The sequence below is a fragment of the Anser anser genome (genome assembly GCF_964211835.1).
Source record: "Anser anser genome assembly, chromosome: 6".
Classification (NCBI taxonomy): Eukaryota; Metazoa; Chordata; class Aves; order Anseriformes; family Anatidae; genus Anser; species Anser anser.
This window is the reverse complement of record NC_139726.1, coordinates 20530380-20551025: the sequence shown is the minus strand read 5'-3', so window position 1 is coordinate 20551025 and position 20646 is coordinate 20530380. Positions and strand designations below refer to the sequence as shown.

The 20646-nt window shown below is 38.7% G+C and overlaps 2 protein-coding genes across 14 annotated transcripts in view; one reads left to right on the top strand and one right to left on the bottom strand.

Annotated features, from left to right (window-relative positions):
* The window catches only part of ABCB11 (ATP binding cassette subfamily B member 11), a 68406-nt gene that overhangs the window by 11640 nt on the left and 36120 nt on the right, over window positions 1–20646 (top strand). Inside the window, exons 1-5 of one of the 10 annotated variants that reach the window (XM_083842361.1) lie at window positions 3600–4466; window positions 6303–6404; window positions 7816–7949; window positions 11832–11862; window positions 16133–16229. In XM_083842361.1, coding sequence (XP_083698487.1) covers window positions 16160–16229 — 70 coding nt within the window. In that variant the 5' untranslated portion in view covers window positions 3600–4466; window positions 6303–6404; window positions 7816–7949; window positions 11832–11862; window positions 16133–16159. The other 9 variants (XM_083842356.1, XM_083842362.1, XM_083842360.1 and 6 more) reach the window with 9 other exon arrangements.
* Window positions 1552–20646, bottom strand: part of DHRS9 (dehydrogenase/reductase 9) — a 29112-nt gene continuing 10017 nt past the window's right edge. For all 4 annotated transcript variants that reach the window (XM_083842440.1, XM_083842439.1, XM_083842438.1 and 1 more), the window contains 4 exons: window positions 6023–6370; window positions 4747–5005; window positions 3436–3599; window positions 1552–2579 (listed from right to left, as the gene is read on the bottom strand). In XM_083842440.1, coding sequence (XP_083698566.1) covers window positions 2353–2579; window positions 3436–3599; window positions 4747–5005; window positions 6023–6341 — 969 coding nt within the window. In that variant the 5' untranslated portion in view covers window positions 6342–6370 and the 3' untranslated portion in view covers window positions 1552–2352. The remainder of the gene's footprint in view (window positions 2580–3435; window positions 3600–4746; window positions 5006–6022; window positions 6371–20646) is intronic.

The following is a 20646-nucleotide window of genomic DNA, read 5'->3' as shown; positions in this document are numbered from 1 at the left end:
TGCAGGATGGAGCTGGAAGTGATCTGGCCCTGAGCAGATGACCTGACTTTGGCAATCAGAGGCTGCCAAGCCTGGCTGGGAACCCCTGCTAGGAGCTGTAGAGAAGGTTTGTCCTCTGCGTGGTGGGCAGCTTCCTTCCCACTCTGGTTCCTCTGCCTAGTCCTGTCTGACCTGATTCAAACGACAGGCTCTGCTGTATGGTTGAAGTGACCACAGAACAGCCTGCTACCAGCAGGCAAAACCTGTTGCAGAGGAACATTTATCCAGCAGTGTCAGGCCAGGATTCCTGCTGTTGCAGGTACCAGTTCTCTGCCACACAGATATAGGAGGCAAAGTTTGAAAGGAGTTTCTCTACTGCAGATTTAGGCTCAGTATTCTGCTTTGGAACTGCAGAAAGCTGCATAGATCCTGCTTAGTATCTTGGAAAACATGCTGGTGGAGAACACGCCACCAGCATCTGGCACTTCGTACGATGAAAAGTGTCTTAGCAGTTGCAATGAGCAGCTGATATTTTTCCTGCATTGCTAATTTAAATAATATATTTACAGCTAGTGTGCCTTTTCCCAAATTCTTTTTGAACTTTAACCATAGCAGTGCTAGGGTCTTGCAGCAGCTGATAGTAGACCTGTGGTTTGACAGGGGCTGACATAAGCCAGCCAAACTTCGATTTCTAAAGATACAGATTGGAGCAGGTGTTGCTATTTTCTACTTTCTTTGTTTTACTTCTTCAATCACTTTCAGCTGAGTAATCTTGGTGGAAAAAATGCTTTAACTTCATATAGAGAGAATGAGACTCTGTCTGAGGTGCTGCCAGGGCTCTTAGTTCAGGGGACACCATTCACATCACTAGGGCCTCGTGCTGCCTGTTCTGCAGGAGCCAAGTTTTTCAGTGACAGAGGTGGACTGAGCTCTTGCCTGGAAAACTAACAGCTCAGGCAGACTGGGACAGGGAAGCCATTAGCTCACCAGACAGCTATACAGCAACCTTTGGCTTTTGTGTTAAATGAAGAGAACTTGGTTTTCTATTACTTCGCTTGACATAAAAATATTTGTAAAATCAAACTGACAAAAGCAATGCCACCAATAGCTAGTTCAAAGGTATTCACTTCAAATGTGCTCTGGAAAGAATGACCTTTTCAGATAACTGAGCTCTAAACGAAATGACCACACTAAATCCTAAGCATAAGCTGCACTGATAAAAGTAAAAAAAAAAAAAAAAAAAAGAAAAAAAAAAAGTGTTTTGCAGGCTCCAAAGAAACTAAATCGAAAACCAACAATATAAGGGTAGCCACTGGGTAACTTGCTCTTTAGCCTGGTCATATCACAGCAAATTCACTAGGGTGGGGAAAGCATTTTTTTTTTTTTTTTTTGGTTGCAGGCCAGTTTCCATGGCAGTGGGAAATGACTTCCTGAGCAATGTGCAGCTGGGTGAGGTGGGGGGTGAGGTGGGGTCTCTGTGTATCTCGGCTGCTTTGTCATGATGAATTCCAGCAGTGCCGGATCGTAGCAGGCACTTGTGTTGTCAGGAACTGAACAAGAGAAGAGCCGGTCTGCACCTCACAAAACACAGGGTTGTTATTATTATGCCAGGAAATAACTTCCAGACCAGAAGTCTTACAAGCTCAGAATTTAAAAAAAAAAAAAAAAAATGTAACGCATTAGATCTTCAGTACATAAATTGCAGGCATTGAGTCCCTGTAGCTGGATCCACTCCAAGCCTTGCAGAGTCCTGCAAGCGGGACATGATGTGAACTGCAACCATCTGAGCAATTCAGGCACTTTAGTTTGCTCTGTCTCCAGTTAGGACTGCACCTTTCTTTTGTTGGCCTCAAAAGTGAATAGGTGTTACTGTGCTAAAAAAAAGCAGCATCAGGAAGAAGACTTTCTGCTGTCCTTGCTAGTTTATATTGCAAGAGCTCAGCTCTCTCAGAGGAAGGCCCTGTTTCCATTCCTTCCTCTGCCTGAGATGACAGAACTCTTCCAGCTGTTGGGGCTTAAAGTTGCATTCTCTGCTTTCTTGGGATACTTTTGTCGTGTGGATCTTTGTGAAAATTGGAACCTCTGAGGCTTCTCAAACTAAGCACCTAAAAGGTGGAGGAGCTGAAAAGTCACAGCCATTTCTGAAAGTTTATTAGTTACTTTGTTCTCTCCGGTTTACACTTTAGAAATGAAATAAAGTAATAAAAGAAATTGTTTATTTTTTAATAGTAGCAGATACTGAAGAAATAGATGCATTTCTTACGTTTATAGGGCATGAGGGTGTGTTTCACGTATGGTTTGTATCATGTTGATGTAAAGGACAAATCTTGCGGAATTGGCCTTGTCTGCAATGATGAATATATTGGCAAAGATTTAGTTTGTGTGGGAAGCTGCAGGCTTTGCTCTGTTTCTCAGGAGTAAGAAGTCTTGTACAGCTGCTGGCATTCTTGAAAGGGGAGTCCAAAACCACTTCGCATCCTGCCCAATGATGTAATGGGTGCGTGGATAGAGGCTTGTTAGGGCATGCTCCATGCACTCAACAACCAGGGAAATGTCCTTGTTAAGACAGATCTTGGTCAGTTTTTCTTTCTTTGCTGCATCTGTAAAACTCAAATAAAAGACCATTCAGTGACACACAGGAAAAGTGACTTTTAACTCTTCATCCAACACTGATTTGTGCAGTTTCACTAAGGAACCGGTATTTGTTGTTTCTCCCTACAGAAGAATTCATAGCAGTTTCTGAGGACCAACTACCCCATCCATAATGATGTTGTGATACAGTTTACTCCCGAACCAGCCTAGTTACTCTTTACTGTGGCATAGTCATGGCACAACTGGGTTTGTATTGCAATGACAGTAGCTCAGAATAAACCTAACTGTGAAAAAGGCCAAGGGAAACAAATGCTGTGGTGGTTGTAAATGAGTCTCTCTTAGTAAGGAAATTGCTTTGCAGGAAGCTGTGAAATGCAGTTGTAAAGAAGAAACTTGATGGGCGAGAAAGCCCAAGGAACAAAAGACAAACAGCTTCTGTTGAAGCAGGCTTAAGCAAGTAGTCTCTGTCAGGCAATTCCTGAATGGCTTCATTACCACTGGGGCTAGCAGAAGCAAAGGGAATTTATCCGTATTTGATTACTGAATAAATAAATAATGACAGAAAAACACAGCAAGCACGTTGGTTACATCATCAGATAAATGTTTTTCTGTTTGGGAGTTTGCTCAAAAGCTACACGCCAACACAAATAATTAATCTTTAACTGAGATTTGAATAAAGTTTCCCTGAACGAGTCTTTTGTGTGAATAGCCATATTGTGATGCAGAGGCATTTGAAGAGTATCTTTTCCCATGTAGTCTCTTCAATAAGTCAGAATGATTAGAGGATATAGTGCCCTTTTGGAAGGCTTTCTCAGCAAGAAATACATTGCTTCTTTTTATTCAAATGGCTGGAAATTGCCTCACCTTTCTGAAAATACTCCTCTCCATATTGCTTTTTAGTGCTGGGAGGAAGCTGATTCCAAATAATCTCCTTCTCTTTCAGAATCTTTACTGGACTGGATAATGGTGTTTTGAACAGTCCAGGTTGAATGCAAGAAACATTAACTCCAAAAGCTTTCATATCTCTCCTGCAAAGACAACACAACAATTTAATCTCATTAAAAATTCTTATTAATATTGTGGGATTATTTTTTAAATATTTTTGTATAATTTTTTCTGTACTAGTACTTTTATTTCTGGCTTTACATGGCACACCAGCACACAAATACTGTGAGGCAAGCACAGTTGTGAACTTTCAGCTTGTTATCTCAAAATGAAAGAGGGATGAACTGTCTTACCTGCTTGACAGAGTGTGAACATGTATAGGCAGTGACTGTGCAGTAGCTAGCATATTGTATTTCACATCCTATTTCACCTTGCAGTTGCTCATTAGTGATCTGACTTGCCTGTAAGACTGTCTGGCTACCTAAATGTAAGTATCTAGAGCCATTTTATATGTCTTAGTGAGTACCTCTTAACCTCCATCTGATGTTCCAGATTGGTATGCATCCTTTTGGCCATGTCTCCTATCTGTCAGCCCTGTGCAAGTGTCTTGGATACCTCCTGGTATCTAAAATGGCCCTATATATTTAGGTACACAAATTATTACTTGTTTTACATGAAGAAGCCATAGCAGTCTACAGAATTAGCAGAATTAGTTTGTTATATTCTCTAGATCTCTCTAATGACTGGTATTATTAAGAGAAGACACTTTGGAGAACAAAGCTTAGACAAAAATTAATATCATGCAATAACTCATTGTATGTGGTTTTGGTGGTGGTGTTCTTTTTCTTTTTTCTTTTTTTTCTTTTTTCTTTTTCCCTTCGCTCTGGATGGGCTGCTGTTGGCAGTCTCCAGGTGCACTTTTAAACAGGAAAATTAGGTTCATATTGCAGAGACATCTCAGTTCCCTTGAGTGAAACCTTGTCTGCAATAAGGCCCCTGTGCACACTGAGGTAAGTTAGTTATGAATATTCAAGAGTACCAACTACACCACAGTACCACCTCAGGACACCTTATGTGCCAAACAGGCTTTGTATCTTAGTCTTCAAAAGTGACATAATCTATGCTGAGAAAAGGCGCTTTTAAAAAGAATTAGCCCAAAGTGTGTAGTATTTTTCAGTTTTATATCAAGTTCCAGGCTTGTAGATCAGCTTCTGTTTTGCATGTGCTGGTTTTCAGTTAGTCTGTTAGCCTAGGAAACAAAGAGTGGTCTTTCCTCACAGTATGTTATACCTTAAGCTGTCATTAAATCCTTCTACCCCAAACTTTGAAGGGCAATAACCTCCACTACTGAAGGCTAGACGACCTCCGACACTGGATACGTTTACTATCCTTCCCTTTGCTTGTTTTATCAACGGAAGCATATTTATTGTAACATTTATGAGTCCAATTAAATTAACTTCAATTGGTTCTCTAAAGTGCTCAATATCCAACCAGTCTGTAGGAGCGGATGGCCCTATAATTCCAGCATTATTAATAAGTCCCCAGAGACCTGCAAGGAAAAAAAAGAACATTAGGAAGCAAATTTTTGCTTTATGTGGTAGAATAATTGAACTGGGTGAGACTTCACAGTGAGTCAGTGATGGGCCAAAAGGACAACAAATCTGATTTGACCTTACTCATAGCTTTTCATGTGGAACAAGATCACTTTTTGCTGGAAACCAAGCACAGTTTTGAATAAAAGCAATCTGAACAAGTTATAAGCAATTTTATGAAGAGAGGAAAGGTAACATGGAGATTAGAATTTAACCTTAAGTATAATCGGTACTATGGCACATCATAATAGACCTGATTGAAGGCTCAAAGTTACCAGAATTCAGCCCATGGATCTTGTGCCTTTGTAAACCCTACTGCAATAGTAGTCCAACTGAAATCAATTAGCATCGGTAATAGGAGCAGCAGTTTGTCTTGCATGACTTATTGGGTCAAAAAAACAGGATTTTTTTTATTTTTTGGGTGGCCTGCAAAGCAATATTTCAAAGTAGTTACATTTATTCCCTATAGTTCGCAAGAACATATATTTTTTGCTATGTTAGAGTGAGTGCTTACAAGTCATGTATTAAAAGTTTTCAATTTTTAAAGTAAGTATTCTTTAAGCTTGTTAAGCAGAATTTCTTTAATTTGTTCCTTAGCCTTGTAACATAGCACAGGAGGTGCTGAGCACCCATGCCCAAACCCAGAAATGCATGCGAGTGCAAGCAGTCTTGATGAAGGTTCCAGGAACTGTATATCTGTTCTTATAACAATGTGTCAATAAGCCTGACTTTTTGAGGAAGCATTCGCAGATACTTAGCTGTCACTAACCACTAAGTAGATGTATAAAACATGCCTCTAGTGAGATCTTCTTCCATGTTTCTGGAAGGCGACAAGACATCCATACACACTTGTCAAATGTCAATTAGAGTAAACTGTGAACATAGCATGGTGTTTTGGGGAAAACTTTATTGCAATTCTTTCTTTTTTTTTTAATTTATTCTTAATTTTGGAAGGCAGATATCTTGGCGCTTACCTTCTGACTGAACTTCAGCTTTGATCCATGCAGCCACTTTCTTAACACTGTCTGAATCTCTCACGTCCAGCAGCACTGTCTGAAGCTGGTTAGAGGTCACAGCTTTCAGCTCCTTGGCACCTGTTTCAGTTAGGCAGCTGGCAAAAACACGGAATCCCTTTTTATCAAAAGTCTTTGCTGCCATATTCCCAAATCCTGTGTCACATCCAGTGATGAATATATATTTGCCAGTGAGATTTGTAACCTTCATCCTGTCTCTTGCCCTCCAATGCCACCACAGAGAGATGATGCCAAGGACGAGTACTATGTAAAAAAGCATTTTTACTGAAGTCGTTTGGACACGTTCTTCTGAAATGAAAAACAAAAGTTGGTAGTTATTAAGGTATAGTTGGTTGTTTTTTCCCAAGTTACATGTCTTTATGAATGCTTATGGCCTGGAAAGCAGGAGATACCTAATGCATTCGGCTAAGAAAATAATTTGAAATAGATGTAACGGCGTGCAGATCTTTACAACTGTTACTTGTAGATAACCCATCTCTGCAGAGCAAGATGCAGTGAAGTTGCATGTACTATGACCAAATTTTCTTCTGGCAAAACTTAATTTAAGAAGAAATTGCAAACACCTGTCATGTTTTTAACCCCTCTAATAGGAACAGGAATACCACTGTTATTTTCTGCACATAGAGCTGCTTTCTGTTCTGACACATGAAGTTTTTATTTTGTAATTTTTAAAATAATGTATATATTTTATATAATTTTAATTTATAATTTACTGTCAATTTTAATAGTTTTATAATACTGTATTATTTTTATTGCAAGTACTGTGGCTGCTCATGGTGCTTCTTTACATAAACCGGTATGCTGGTGAACGACAGCTTCTTGTGCTGTCTGGTATTGCAAAAGCTGTAATGCAGAGATGCTAGTTTTTGTTGCTTAACTTCCTCTGCAGCATCAGTATAGAGGAAAGTGTGATGAAGTAATTAGGCAGCTGGCCTCCCCGTGTGGTGTTTCATGGTTGCTTTGTCAAGACAAGGAAACTTTTTTCTCTGTATATGCAAGCATTGCAGACTGAGCAGAGGGGATGGTTTCCCTTCCCCTGTGGCAGCATTAAAATTACCATTCTACCTTTCTTGCCTGCACCCACCCCAGGTGCTACAGCTCGGTGGCAGGGCCAGGCTGGCTCCTGGAGCCAGAGGCAGACCTGCCTGCTTGGCCTCGGCCTGCCAGAGGCCCCGTGCTGCCTCAGCTCGTGCGGGAAGGCCTGGGCGGCAAACTGGGAGCCCAGGGGAAGAGACTGCTGGAGCAGGGGACACAGTTCTGCTTCAGCTGTGGAGATATTAACTAAATAATGAGTAGGTTAACATAAGGAAAACATAGTATGGGTTTAATCTTTAATTGGGTCAGTAAATAAAAATAAAAGCCGAATTAGCGAAGCTGGTGGAAGAAAAGGCTCATTGAGGCCCATTTTTGCTACAGCAACAGGCACGTCTACAGACATGGGATTTGGACAGTGTGGTTGATGGTTAACTTCTGGTCCCTGTGGTTGTTAGTCAGTGGGTTGGTGGGACTTTATATTAAAATAATGAAGTGCTGAAATTTCAAGGACTTCAGTCAGAGTACTTTGTACAGGCTGCGTTTCCAACTCCAGCCTGCAAGGTATACTGAAAGGTGCTGCACCTGCCCTCAGTCGCAGGATATGGCAGTGTGAAGATCTAATTTTTTATAGGGGCCACAAACCAAAGAAGAACAAAACCAGAAGGCTAATCAATAAAAAGTATATATATTTTTTCTAGTTTCCAGGAGGGAGGGTAATAAGAGACCCTGGGTCAGAAGCCCTGAAGTCATTTTGGAGAAGTGTTTGGGACAGCTGAGGCACGCAGGCCAGGCAGGCCCATGAGGAGGTGCCATCTTGACAAGAACCGCTGAGGTAACTGAGGAGCCTGGATGCTGGGGGTGGGGGGAGGCACTCTCAGAGAGGTATTTGTGAAAGTTTTTATTTTTATTTCAACACATTGAATCACTATTTTGACAAAATTTACAGTTGTGCTTTTTCTTTTTCTCTTTTTTTTTTTTCCTGTTTTTGCTGTTTTGATTTGCACAAAAGTTTGTAATGGAGAAAAAATACATACAAACTTTAGTCAGATGAAGGGGGCGAGTGAATGCATATCCTGCTTCTAGTATGTTAGTATGTTTCAAAAGCAGACAGTGAGAAGCTAACTGTAGAAACAGGGCAAGTAACCAGAGGTAATTCCCTCACCCTGTATCTCCCAACCTACTTGCTGGAGCAGCTCTAGACATTGTTTTGCAGTTTCAGGATAGCATATTTTTGTGGCCAAGAACTAAATGTGTTATGACTTAGTGACATAGAGCAGACTTAGACCATGGGAGGAGAAATTTTTGTTTCATTCTGTGTGCTAGCCTCCCACCCAAAGGTATCCACGCCTGGCAATTACCCACTTGGACTTCATACTTTCCATAGCAAGAGAAGATCACCTTTACACAAACATCCCTATTGTGCCAAGAAGTACTTTCCTTATTTCACCGTAAGGAAAGTATCAGCTATTTGCCGTTTCAGTGAAGAAATGTCGTCTGGTCGCAAAATAGGAAAGCGACTTCTTACCGGCAAATAATTCTTTGCTTGCAGCTAAAACCATAAAAGCAGGCTTCGAAAGAGGAAGACTTGTTCTTCCCTTAGGTGCAAAAAGGAGGTTTTTCCTTTGTGTAGAATACTTGCTAAAGGTCTTTAGAAATTGCAGTAACTTTTTCAAAATTTATGCTAGGTTGAAAGAGGTAACGTACATAACCACCTCATGGGATTAACATAATTTCCTTTTTAATAGCATAAAACTCAGAACAGTAAGCTCCATGTAAAATACACTTTGCCTTGTACAAGGTGAATACTAAGTCATGTTTGTATAATTGCTGCGGTGCCAAGAAAAGAATGAAGAGACAGCATGGGGGTACCTGCCAATCTGACCAACTGTGTGCTTACACTGACAATTCCTGCAGCTTCCCACTCTTCCAGTCCTTGCCCTGATCAGAGTTCCAGAGAAGGGACTCTGTTTTCTTCCAGCCTGAATTTGATATTTGTGTCCTCTAAATATATTTATTACTGTGATAGTTTTTTTCAGACGAAATTGATAAATAGTATGTAATACCTGAAACTCCAAGAATGGATGTAGAAGTCAGATGCCTAGTAATTCAAGCTGTAAACTGCATGGACTTTAATTCAAATGTTGCTTATTTAAAAACCAGGGTACAAGAAAATAGATTAAACTAGCTTTATTTAGTATTCACTTTACTTCAATTTCATATTATTTAGATGTAAAAAAGATGATAACACGTATAGCAAAACAACAAAAGTAATTTCAAAGACCTGGAAAAATAAAGATGCCAACAAATTGGATTGCTTTGCTTTTCAAAGGACAGACAGATAAAGCATAATGTGGAAGCGAAAGTGTACTATGATATTGAGATTTGCTTTAAAGTTCTTGCAATTTGAAGTGCTATCAGTGTATGTGGCACAGTTAAGATGGGAATTATACTCAAGTCAAAGTCATCCAGTTTTTGGCTCCTCGGCCCTGGGATCACTGTACATTAGCTACAAAAATTAATATGGCTATGAATGGCTACGAAATAAATTAATGAAGCGTGAGAGCTGTCTGCTCAATGCCTTCTGTCCAGCAGGCTAGTCCAGACTGCTATTCTTGCATACAGACTTCAGCACAAAACACTGAAATAAGCTGATCATCTGGAACCTTAGCCTGCAGTGACAGACTGAATCTGTTTACCTGGTAGAAAAGTGTGGCCACCTGCTCCTCCATAGCTGTGAGCATACAGAGCTAAATTTCTGGGTATCTTTGGGAAGCTTTGGAAGCATTTTTTATCTGATTGCTGCTACTACCTCTATTCAATACTGCAATAAAGATCAGTGGGTTGTAGACTACAGCTTGGAGCAGAGGAGTCCTCTGCCAAAATAGCACATGGATTTTCATTTCTTACTGAGAAATGATCTGTCCAGGAATAACTAAGATTCATTTTTATTCACTTGTTCCTGTGAACTGTTGGAAAAAAATCCACAGAAGAGAGGATAACTCTGACAATATACTGGCATAAACAGCCCTAAAATTCAGGGAAAAAGCAATTATTTTACTTCATTTGGCTCAATGAATTTTGATCTTTTTCTTCCTATGCAAAGAGGTATTAAAATGATGCAAGCTGAAAGGAAAATGTTTCCCCTCAACTCAGACCGTGACTGAGGGGAATTATCCTGATGGTATTGCTCATGTTTCATGAAGTAACTAGTATCTATCTATCATCTGTTTTGGCTCAGAGATGTTGTATGTGTTCCCTACCAGAACAGGTGGGAGCATCTGTCCTCAGTCTCCTGGATTTACTGAAGTCCTGCTCTCTAGTGTTTTAATTCAGTGGCTAATTCTTTCATTGAAAGGTCTCTAGGGCTGAATCTAGCAACAGAAACTTGAGTTTTCCCTTCCCAGGACATTGAAAGGAGACAGTGCAAGAAAGCTTGAGAAGCTGAGGTGCATTTGGCAGTTCTTCCTCTAGAAGTTGTAAAACAGGAAGGTGACTCTGTGGGAGTGGGACCAAAACTGAGTGCTGTATTTTCTTCACCTTGCTATGTTTTCTTCTATCTTTTCCACTCCTATATCCTGGACTGCAAGTAACTATTTTTCTCTATGGCTTTAATATGTGGTGGACAAGATAATTAGTACTGTGGTATTATCTCAGTGTTATTCTCAAGGCTATGCTGTGTACTTTAGCAGAGATGTAGACTTCTTTTTGTTATGAAAATGGGAGATGACACCAGGTTTGGGTCTGGTAATGCTGTCGCTGTGTGCACTGGAATGATGCTCAACAAGGGAAACAGCTCAGGTGAGCTAAGTTTGATTCTGATGCATTTATGTGCATGAGGACCTTTCACGGAAAGTTTGAGAGTACAGAACTGAGGGGAGCCAACAGTCACTAAGATTAAGGTAATATCTTTCTACCTTGTTTTATCAGCCAAGGCTCTCTGTAGTGAGAACTGATTTCAAAGGGGAACTAAGCCAATTTTGCCATTTACCTGTAAACCCTGCAGATGACATTGGCTGGGGCCACAGCATTTTCCCTTATTAAAAAGTCCTTGGTGGGCTCATCTCCAGTGGGAGCTCACTACTGCTCAGTAGTTTCCTTGCTTTTAAATATTCATCTTTTAAAAGAAGAATACTAAAAATGTAAATGTCCTGGAAACAGGCAAGCTATGTGTTAGAAAACCAGGATTCCGAGCAAGTTCTCAGTCTGAACTTAGCAACTCCAAACCAGTTTTCATACTATTCAGCTGATGTTGCTGCCTACTGCAAGGACAGTAGATTACACCGAATTATTACATGGGTAATAAAGTAATTCTATACTAATAGTGATAAATAATGCTATAATAATCTCTTCCAATACATTCATTGTGAGCACTTTTTTTTTTTTTTCCAGAGAACTGTCTGGTCTCTTCATGTATAATTGCTTTCCAAGTAGCCTGACTTTATGTTGTGAGATTACATTAGTCAAATTTAAACCCTTCATTAGATGTCAATGAACTGTAACCAGTGTGACCGTGTGGTTATTGACCCAGGTGCAAATAGCCAATGCCCAATTTAAAGATTCAGTCCTGCCAAATGGGTTAGAATAATGAAAACATAATGGGAAATGGTTGGGTGCTTCACTGACTAATTGAACAGAATTCTTCCAATTTGTTCTACAATAGGTGTTTTTTCACAGCCACGGGTGAGTAACAAATATATCATGTTTAATGTTTCAGAGATAACTGATGGAACTTCCTGAACTGAAAGGTACCTGTATTTTTCCTTCAAAATAATCTAATCCAAATGCTAAATTTTTGTCTGCACAGTTAGTGCTTTTTGAATGGGACTATTTGAAGAACAAGACATTCAGGTCATATTTTGAAGCAAAGTGTCTTTCTGCAGGTATGCTGTCATTAATATCTGAGCAATGTAGATTAAAAAAAAAGGGGAGGGGGGGTAGAACTTTTACAACCAGCTTTTAATGCCCTCTATAGCATATATTAATTTATCACTGTTTGCAAAGTACTGCTTTTTAAAATCTAGATTTTGAGTTCCTTAAAGATTTTTGTTTATCAAAAAATCCAGCAGTCATACTTTCATTGGCTAGAGTAAAATGCAGTTTCACTTCAGTGCTGTTTCTCATATATTCTCTGTTGCTAGTTTTTATTCTGTATACTCAGGGGCAGATGAGATGATCTAATCTTCAGTTATCTCTGATTTCTATTATCTACATCATTCTTAATGGAGACATCAACATCTGTATTTTTCAAGATGTTGTAAGTGGTCCCCAGATAAACTTCTAGACCCTAAGGAAGGTTATTTTAGTATTCTAATTCAGCTTGCTAATCTTCTATATTAATATAAGGTAATGAATGATGCCTGCTGGACAGGATAGTATGTGGATAGTATTTGATGTGTTTAACTTCAGAAAACAGAGGAAAAAATGTTTTATTTCTGAAATACTGGGCAATCATCTTTTTTTTTAAAAAAAAAAATAGAAATTGAGGTAATTCCAGAAAGTTTAGGCCTAGCAAGTATTTGTAACAAGAATCGCTACTCTAGTCTTTCGTCTTTTTTTCCTCATTTTTAAAAACTGCATCAGAATTCAGGTTTAAAAATAAATGAGTTGTGAAATACATCATAATGTTAAAATACAGTCTCAGAATAAGCATTGAAGTGAGACTTCTCAGCATGATGACAGCACTGAAAGGGCAGACTGATTTTTACAATGTTCTACTAAAAAAATCTGGAATAGATATTATGATTTCAAAGTCAAATAATAGCTGAAAGATGATGAGGCAGAGAATGCCTTTGCTTTGCTTTGCTTTTGCCTCCTTCATCAATTTACAGTATGACACTATTCTTTATCTTTCTGAAGCAGGAATGCACTTTATTTTTAACCACTTCCTAGCTTTTCCCCTGGGAGCCAGAATCAGTACTATGCTTGTATATCACTTAATTTAAATCAGGTTTATAATTGCTGTGAACTCATGAAGTATTTTAAAGCTGCTAGAATGTGCATGTAAATACCACCCTTAAGGTTTAGATTCATTTTGTTTGCAGAAGAGGAAGGAATATAATTTCTTTACTCCAACAGAACACTTGTTTTCATAATCCAGGTAACATTTCCAAATGCACTAACTTCAGTGTAAAATCAGCTGTTTGTCTATTAGGTCAGCTTTCCTTATGCAGTTCCATTACTTGTGTGCTAACCCAAGCAAAGCGGTTTGTACTAGATCTGGAAACAAACGATGGCTTCCTGTAAAAGGACAAATTGCTGGTAAAATTATCATCATTTGGAGAAAGAAACATGAGTGGTTGAAATTTGTATCTTCCGTGTGTCACTAATTCAGTCATAGATGCTTTAACCATTTGAACCAGAAATCTGTAAATAATAAAAACATCATAGTCTTATTTTTCTCACACTCATGGCCTTCTTTAATTTTAATTTAAAATTTTTTTTGAACACGTTCTTCCTAAAAACACATACCTAGGGTTAAAAAAACAGTCAAGCCTTAAGATTAGTTGCATATTTAAGCTGTATTTTCCTTAGAATCACTTCACTGTGAAGGGTTCCTCACTGTTAAACTCCTTATGTTTTGTAAATGTAGCAGAGGCTTTGTTTACAGATCTCCAGCTTCAACCTCACAACTGAATTGACACTTAAAAAAAAGTCTTGACCTTGTGACCAATGACAAAACTGCCAACATTTTGCTAGCTGATAACCTTTTTTTTTTTTTCCTCTCAAGAAACTTCTGGAACTTTAGGATGATTTGAAAAAACAGTTTTTGGAGATCTGTTTCAGACTATTTCAATTAATCAGACACTGGAAAAGGCAGGATAAAGAAAGCAGATCAAGCTTTGTAGTTTCACTGAAGAAGTGAGTGATTTTTTTTTTTCACTTGCAGAAAATTGTTATCATCTTCTTCAGTGAAAACCTAAGCTCAAGTGACATTAAACCACCAGGAATATAGGCTTGCTCTTAAGGGAACCTATTTCTATTTCAACATAAACTGAGTTTTTCAATGTAAAACTTTATTATCTGGAAATTAAGCCCTTCTTAAAACTCCTCTTCTGTATGCCAGATGCAAATTCAGCTGAATTGAAATTTAATGGTTTGTAGATTAGACCTCATGTGAAACAGGGTGATGTATATATGATGCTTTCGTTTCTAGTCAGAAGCGGGTGTTGCATGCTTTCTCTGTTATAAAGTATACTTGGGAATGTGCACATGGCAGAGACTTCAACCAAGGAAATAACATAGCCTTGTTTGAACCATTTGCCATCTGTCTGAGAGAACAGAAAAATTATGATTAAGTTTGAAAATTGTTTCACTGTATGTGGGAATGAATAAAAAACCCTGTGGTTTTACCTAGTCAGTGACTATTGTAGACCTCGTCAGATTTTTTGCTGTTACAGCACTGATTTGGCTTTACCCATGTATTTAAGGAGAGAATTTGGTTCACAATCTAGGGGGTCACGTAACGTGAAGGGGTCAGAATTTACTGACCAGTGGATCAACAAATCCTCTCTGCTCATCAGAAACTTTCAGGCAAGAAAAACGACATCCATAGAGTAGCAATTAATGAACCAATGTCCAAATTAAGGGATGTATTGAATGCAGTTCTGCAGAGGTCTGTCTTACTTCTATTATAATCCAGTAATATTGATAATGACATGGATGACGGAATGTATGATATACTTATTAAATATGAGCATGACATAAAAATGGGAGAGACTGCAGATATGCTGAAGAGCAGGACTAGAATTTAAAATCATTTTAACGAACAGGAAAAATGGGCTGAAAAATTTAAAGTGCTATTAAAATCTGGTAAGAGCAGACAGGAGTAATCAACTGTGAAAATATAGTTTGTAAGCAACTGGCTCTGTAGAAAATTGTTTGCAAAAATTAAGTGTTTTTTTGAGTTACAAGCTGAATGTGAATCAACAGAGTGATGCTTTTGTAAAAAAAAAGAAAAGAATAGAATGTCACACTGGGTTGTATAAACAGGAGTATAATCTGTGAAATGTGAAATAATCCTTCTCTTTTACTCAGTGTTGGTAAGACTTGTGCTATACTGCTGTTATGCGCTCATCACTTCAAGAAAGACTTAGTAGAATCTAAAGGAGACTCGTGAGAGTTATCAGAGGTTTGGGAATTACAGCCAACAAAGGAAAATGGAACGAATTGCTTTATTCTTCTGAAGAGGGAGACTTTTTAGTATTCTCCAAATATATACAGCCTACCTGCAAAGTGGAAGAGTATTATTTCCATATCCACGGTGGATTGCATAAGAAGTAGGGGGCTTAAATTCTGACATGTAAAATTCAGATTAGATATTAGGAAAAAACTTATTTTAGCAATAAGGATGTTGAAGCACTGCAATTGCTTGTGGAGGTCTTCATTTTTGATAAACATCCATCAAAATGACACAAGAATAATTAAATTCTTCCTTGGATGTTTAGAATTAACCAAGAGACTTAGGTCTTTCCAGCCCGATTTACTGATGATGCACATGCCAGAGATGTAAAGTTCAGGACCAGATGATAAAAGAAAAGAGAAGGGTTCCCTCTGTTACGGTCGTACTGGCCACTTAGCAGTTTGGCTGGGCCTTGCTCACTGCTCCCTTGTAATTTAGGCAGGATCTGTCGTATTGGGCTATAATCTACAGATGTCATCTGCATAAAAGCAGTAGTTAATTTTAATATGACCATTAGCAGGGACAGGGCTGTTTGCAGTAGGCTGCAAAGCTCATCAGAGCCACTTCCATTTAAGGTAGGAGGTTCTGAAGCCTTTTGAAAGATTTGCACTTTGGGGTGCTATGCAGATCCTTCTCCGAGATGTTTCTCTAGTCTAGTTTCACTGTGCCTGGGTTGTCCATTCTGTTACAACCTGCACTGTAATCGGGGGCATTGCCCTGGGATGAGGGCAAAATGAGGGCAGAGATGAGGTAAGCAGGAATTTAACATAATATTATTATATGTTCAAAGGCTAACATATGCTGATACTATTTTTTTCTCCACCTCTTCTCTTCAGGACTTTGGATTTGAGTAACTGATCATCATGTCTGACCCTGTTGTTCTGCGTAGCATCAAGAGATTGGGAGAGGATAACTGTGCTTTTGACTTGGATGGTAAATATAAGGAGTTTATTCTTCAGTCAGTTTCAGATTTTATAAAGCATGTAAAATTCGTAGTGGGTGGTCTAAGTGGAGCGGATAGTCAACAGAATACAAAGCAAATGCTCTGGAATAAATACACAGTTACGTGGCACCTGCTGCTGTTCTGTGAACCTGTGGGTATACTGTCTGCAAAACAACATTTCCGTAAAAGCTATGTATAACAATCCCTTCTCGTGGACAATCTTTACTTATCAGCCTACATATTCAGTGTCTACCTAGGTTTTTGTATTCAGCACTTAGGTGTACAAGTAAATGGAAAAAAAATTCAAAAGTTCTGTCTACCCTGGTTGCTAGAGCTGCTTATCTCTACTTGGCAGAATACTAATGAGATGGTTCTATGCAAAGATCTGCATTCCTTTTCCTCTTCAGAACTTTTCCCCTTTTCTTCCATTTTTCCCTTGCAATGTGCATTTTTTTCAGTTTGTCAATCCAAATGCAGCAAGAGTCAAGGAGGAGAAAAATGAAGAGAAATTGCTAAATATGTTGACTGATCTTTATAAGACTTGAGAAGAGCAGACAATGGGAGAGGCATTAAAATTTTATCTTAAATATAAACTACACAAGAAAGCGAAACAATAGCACATAATGGAAGATAAATTGCAATACAAAGTAATGTACATCTGTACCTGCATCATACATAGAGTAAAAGGGGTTCACAAGGGGATTCCATCACTCAAATATCACCAGGTTCCCTAAATAAACATCTAAGTCTGTATTTTTAAAATCCTTGGCAGCTGTGGTCTAACTCTGGATTTATTTAAACTTCCGTTAAAAACCTTCTTGCAGAACCTAACAAAATGCTCCCGGCCATGCATGAAATACCCTGTGTACTAAACATGGGCTTTATTGGGATTTACAAAAAGGGCCTTCCTTCCCAAGTTCATCTGCCCCAACACAAGAATAGGTGTTTTCAGGTGGGCTCTGAACAAAACAGCTAGATGAGGAGTGTACTTTATTGTCTTGGGTTCTCTTTTTTCTTTGACTCCATCAGATTTGTTAGGGCAATCAAGCTGGACAATGATAAAGACTATGGAGTTTTATTTAATTTGAAAAATTTTATGATAGATAAGAAAATCTGCAATGATCACTGTACAGTCATTGCTGTAGATTTGAGTGAGTGATGTAGCAGGGCATATTTGTTTCAGAATTTCCTTGGGTTTTACAGGATTGCAGGGGGATGTTTAAGGAATGTTTGGATGTGGTACCTAGGGACATGGTTTAGTGGGTAACATTGGTGGAAGGGGGTCAGTTGGACAAGATGATCTTGGAGGTTTTTTCCAACCTTAATGTTTCTTTGATTCTATGATAAAATCAAAGCTGGAATGCTGGTTTGTGTAGCTGATTTTAAAATCTTCATCCGCAATAGGATGGGATCTTATCAATCTTATGGGACTGTGAGCATAATGGTAGAGTTTGAACATATCTGGAGTATTCAGTTCGGTCTTGGACTGAGCCTTGACTGTATTTATCTTTGTAGAGACTGACTGATATCTGCAAATATAAAAGCAGCTGTTCCTTTAGCAGATGGTACATGTGATTTTTGGGGGGTTTGAAGTTAGGAAATGAACAAGAGCTTTGTGTGTAGAAAGTGTTATGTTCCCACCTTCTGTCTCTCTGTGCTAGCCAGACAATTCCTCTGGTTTTAACCATCCTCATCAAATATCTTTCACTTTGCTGGGATTATTCTCCTGGACTAGATAATCTCCTGTCGAACGGAGCCAAGGTACTATTTTTGTTAGGAACTTCAAATCTATTGTAACAGCTGGTAAGATGATAGTGAAGGAAATGATTCTCCTAATAGCTTGAATATGTTCATAAACAGCATTAGGCATTGAAACGGGTTGCCCAGGGAGGTGGTGGAGTCACCGTCCTTGGAGGTGTTTAAGGAAAGGTTGGACCTGGTGCTTAGGGACATGGTTTGGTGGGTGACATTGGTGGGAGAGGGATGGTTGGACCAGATGATCTTGGAGGTCTTTTCCAACCCTAATGATTCTATGATTCTGTGAGAAAATCAAAGCTGGAATGCTGGTTTGTGTGGCTGATTTTAAAATCTGCAATCCAGCAGCAGCAACTTTGGCCCCATGGCTGTGGTAGAAACCAACATGAGCGTTCCTGAAAGTCTGCTCTCTTCCCAAGATACTGCTACCCCAGCACACACTACCCTGCATCCTGGTGAAACGAGCAGCTCTCTGCATGCTGAAGCAATGCAGACCTCCCCACTCACCTTCCCTGTTATTTTATTTTATTTTATTTTATTTTATTTTATTAAGCTTTTAACTGAGGCTGCTAGCTGAAGGCAGTTTAAATGCTTGGGGCATTTTGGGCTCTAGTATTTGTTGAAAGGGGGGAAAGACTGAACAGAAAAGGGAGTGAATAGGTAAAGGGGTATGCCTTTTTAGGGCAGAAAACTTCATGTCTGTTCCAGCCATTTATTTAGATCTGCCAGATTGACTGTATTTATCTAGCTGTGCTGGAGGGTCGCTTTTTGTCTACTGGTTTGTCTTCTGTGCTTGCTGTTTTTTTGCTCTTTATAGGACTTTAGCAAAAGACTTTCTAGTGGGATCAAACCCACTCTCCTTTTTACAGTTAGGATTTTTTGGCCTATTATGTGTTGTTTCTGGTTTCTCAGTTTCCTCAGAAATGCAGCTGTCTTCTGCTTAATGTATTGGGCAGTTTACTGAACTGTTAGAGCACCTTCCCCAAAGGAAGCATCAGTGCTTTAAAATGATACTGGCATTCTGCTGAGTGATTTCTTCCACTCTGTAATTTCCAGTGAGGTATTTTTCAATAACCATCTTCTGTACATGTTACTAAGAATTATCACACTCTGGATTAACAGTTGAACACTGCAACTGTAGGTATAGTTAATAGCCAACTTTAGTTGGGAGCCTTTTGAGTACAATTTTTCTTCATTTGATTCAAGTATCAGATTTTCTCAGGCTTCCTTTTTCTGCGTTCTCACAACAGCAGTAAAAACTCAAATTCTTGACCATGTTCTGCAGCTTTTCCTTGATTCTATGCTTTTTCAAGTTGCAATTAAAAAAAATAATAATTCAATTTTCAAAATTGGTTGAGCATTCAAAGATTACTATAGCTTTTTTTCATTGTGGTTAATATATTATTTCATTGTCCCTACATTATTTTCTTTACTATAAAAATCATGTTGTGTCCTCTCTTTCTATTTTTTTTTAATTACAACAGTGTGAACTATTGCTCATCTGTTTCTTTCCTTCAATTTAAGCATAGGTAATGTCATTCCAATTTTTCTTCCTGCTTAGAAACTGCAGGCCCACAATAGCTGTATCTCTGTTCCTTGGACTCTTGAATAGCATTGCTATACTCTTGTTTTCCTCTTCACATTTATAGATTAAGGTTTATTCACCTTTGGAGCATGCTTATTTTGCTCTCTAAATCAATATGTCTCAGAGTGCTTTTTCACCAGGTACCAGGTTCTTTTGTTCTCCCTTTAAAATTTTCCTCCCAGTAGCCAATTAGTTCTTTTTTTTTTTTTTGGTGATACACTTCACATTACCAACCAGCAGAGGAAGCTTCCTCTAAACCTTTTGTTTTCTGAGAAATCCTGGAGAATACTCTGGGAACGGTTTCAAATCATTATAGATGTCACCAGCTGCCAACCTCCAGCAAACTGAAAACAGATGTTTCTTTTTCTTTCACAACCAGTTGTTTTCTAACACCAGATGATTATTTGTACTAATAATTAGGAAGTATAAAACCTTCCTGGAAAATTTCTGGAATTCATGGGATGTACGTATGTCCTTATTGAAAATATATTTTCTTTTTACCCTCCCTTGGTAACAAGCAGAGCAGAATAAAAGTGGTGTTAGCTAAAGCCAAATAAAGTTATCTTACTAACTCCATAAAGGAGATGTAATCAGCTGTTCTGCTCAGTCCCAAACTCGGACTGCTTAATTCTAATGTTGCTGCCTTGGGAAATGCAAAAACCTAGAGATAGGGGAAAAACCTTTAATTGCATACCCTCTGTGTATGCTCCATGAGACAGACTAGTCCATGCTCTACATATTGTCACTAGATGTGAAAAAAGGAAGGTGACTGGCTGAAAAACGTACCATGGTTCTGAATCTGATGCTAAGCTGCCAAGTACATGGTAAACTTGAGCAAGGTGCATATGCCATTAGGTTATCCAAACTGTGCTATCTACATATGTATGCATATACAATGCTCCTTCTTCATGGTCATGTCAACAGACTTATAGCAAATGTTTTATACATCAGCACTTACGATGACACATCTTTGGGGTAACTGTCAAGCTGCGCTTTAGGTATGACATCTTTAACACCATCTCTTGAAAGGAAGCTAAATGCAGACCTGTCCTGGGGACTACAGCACA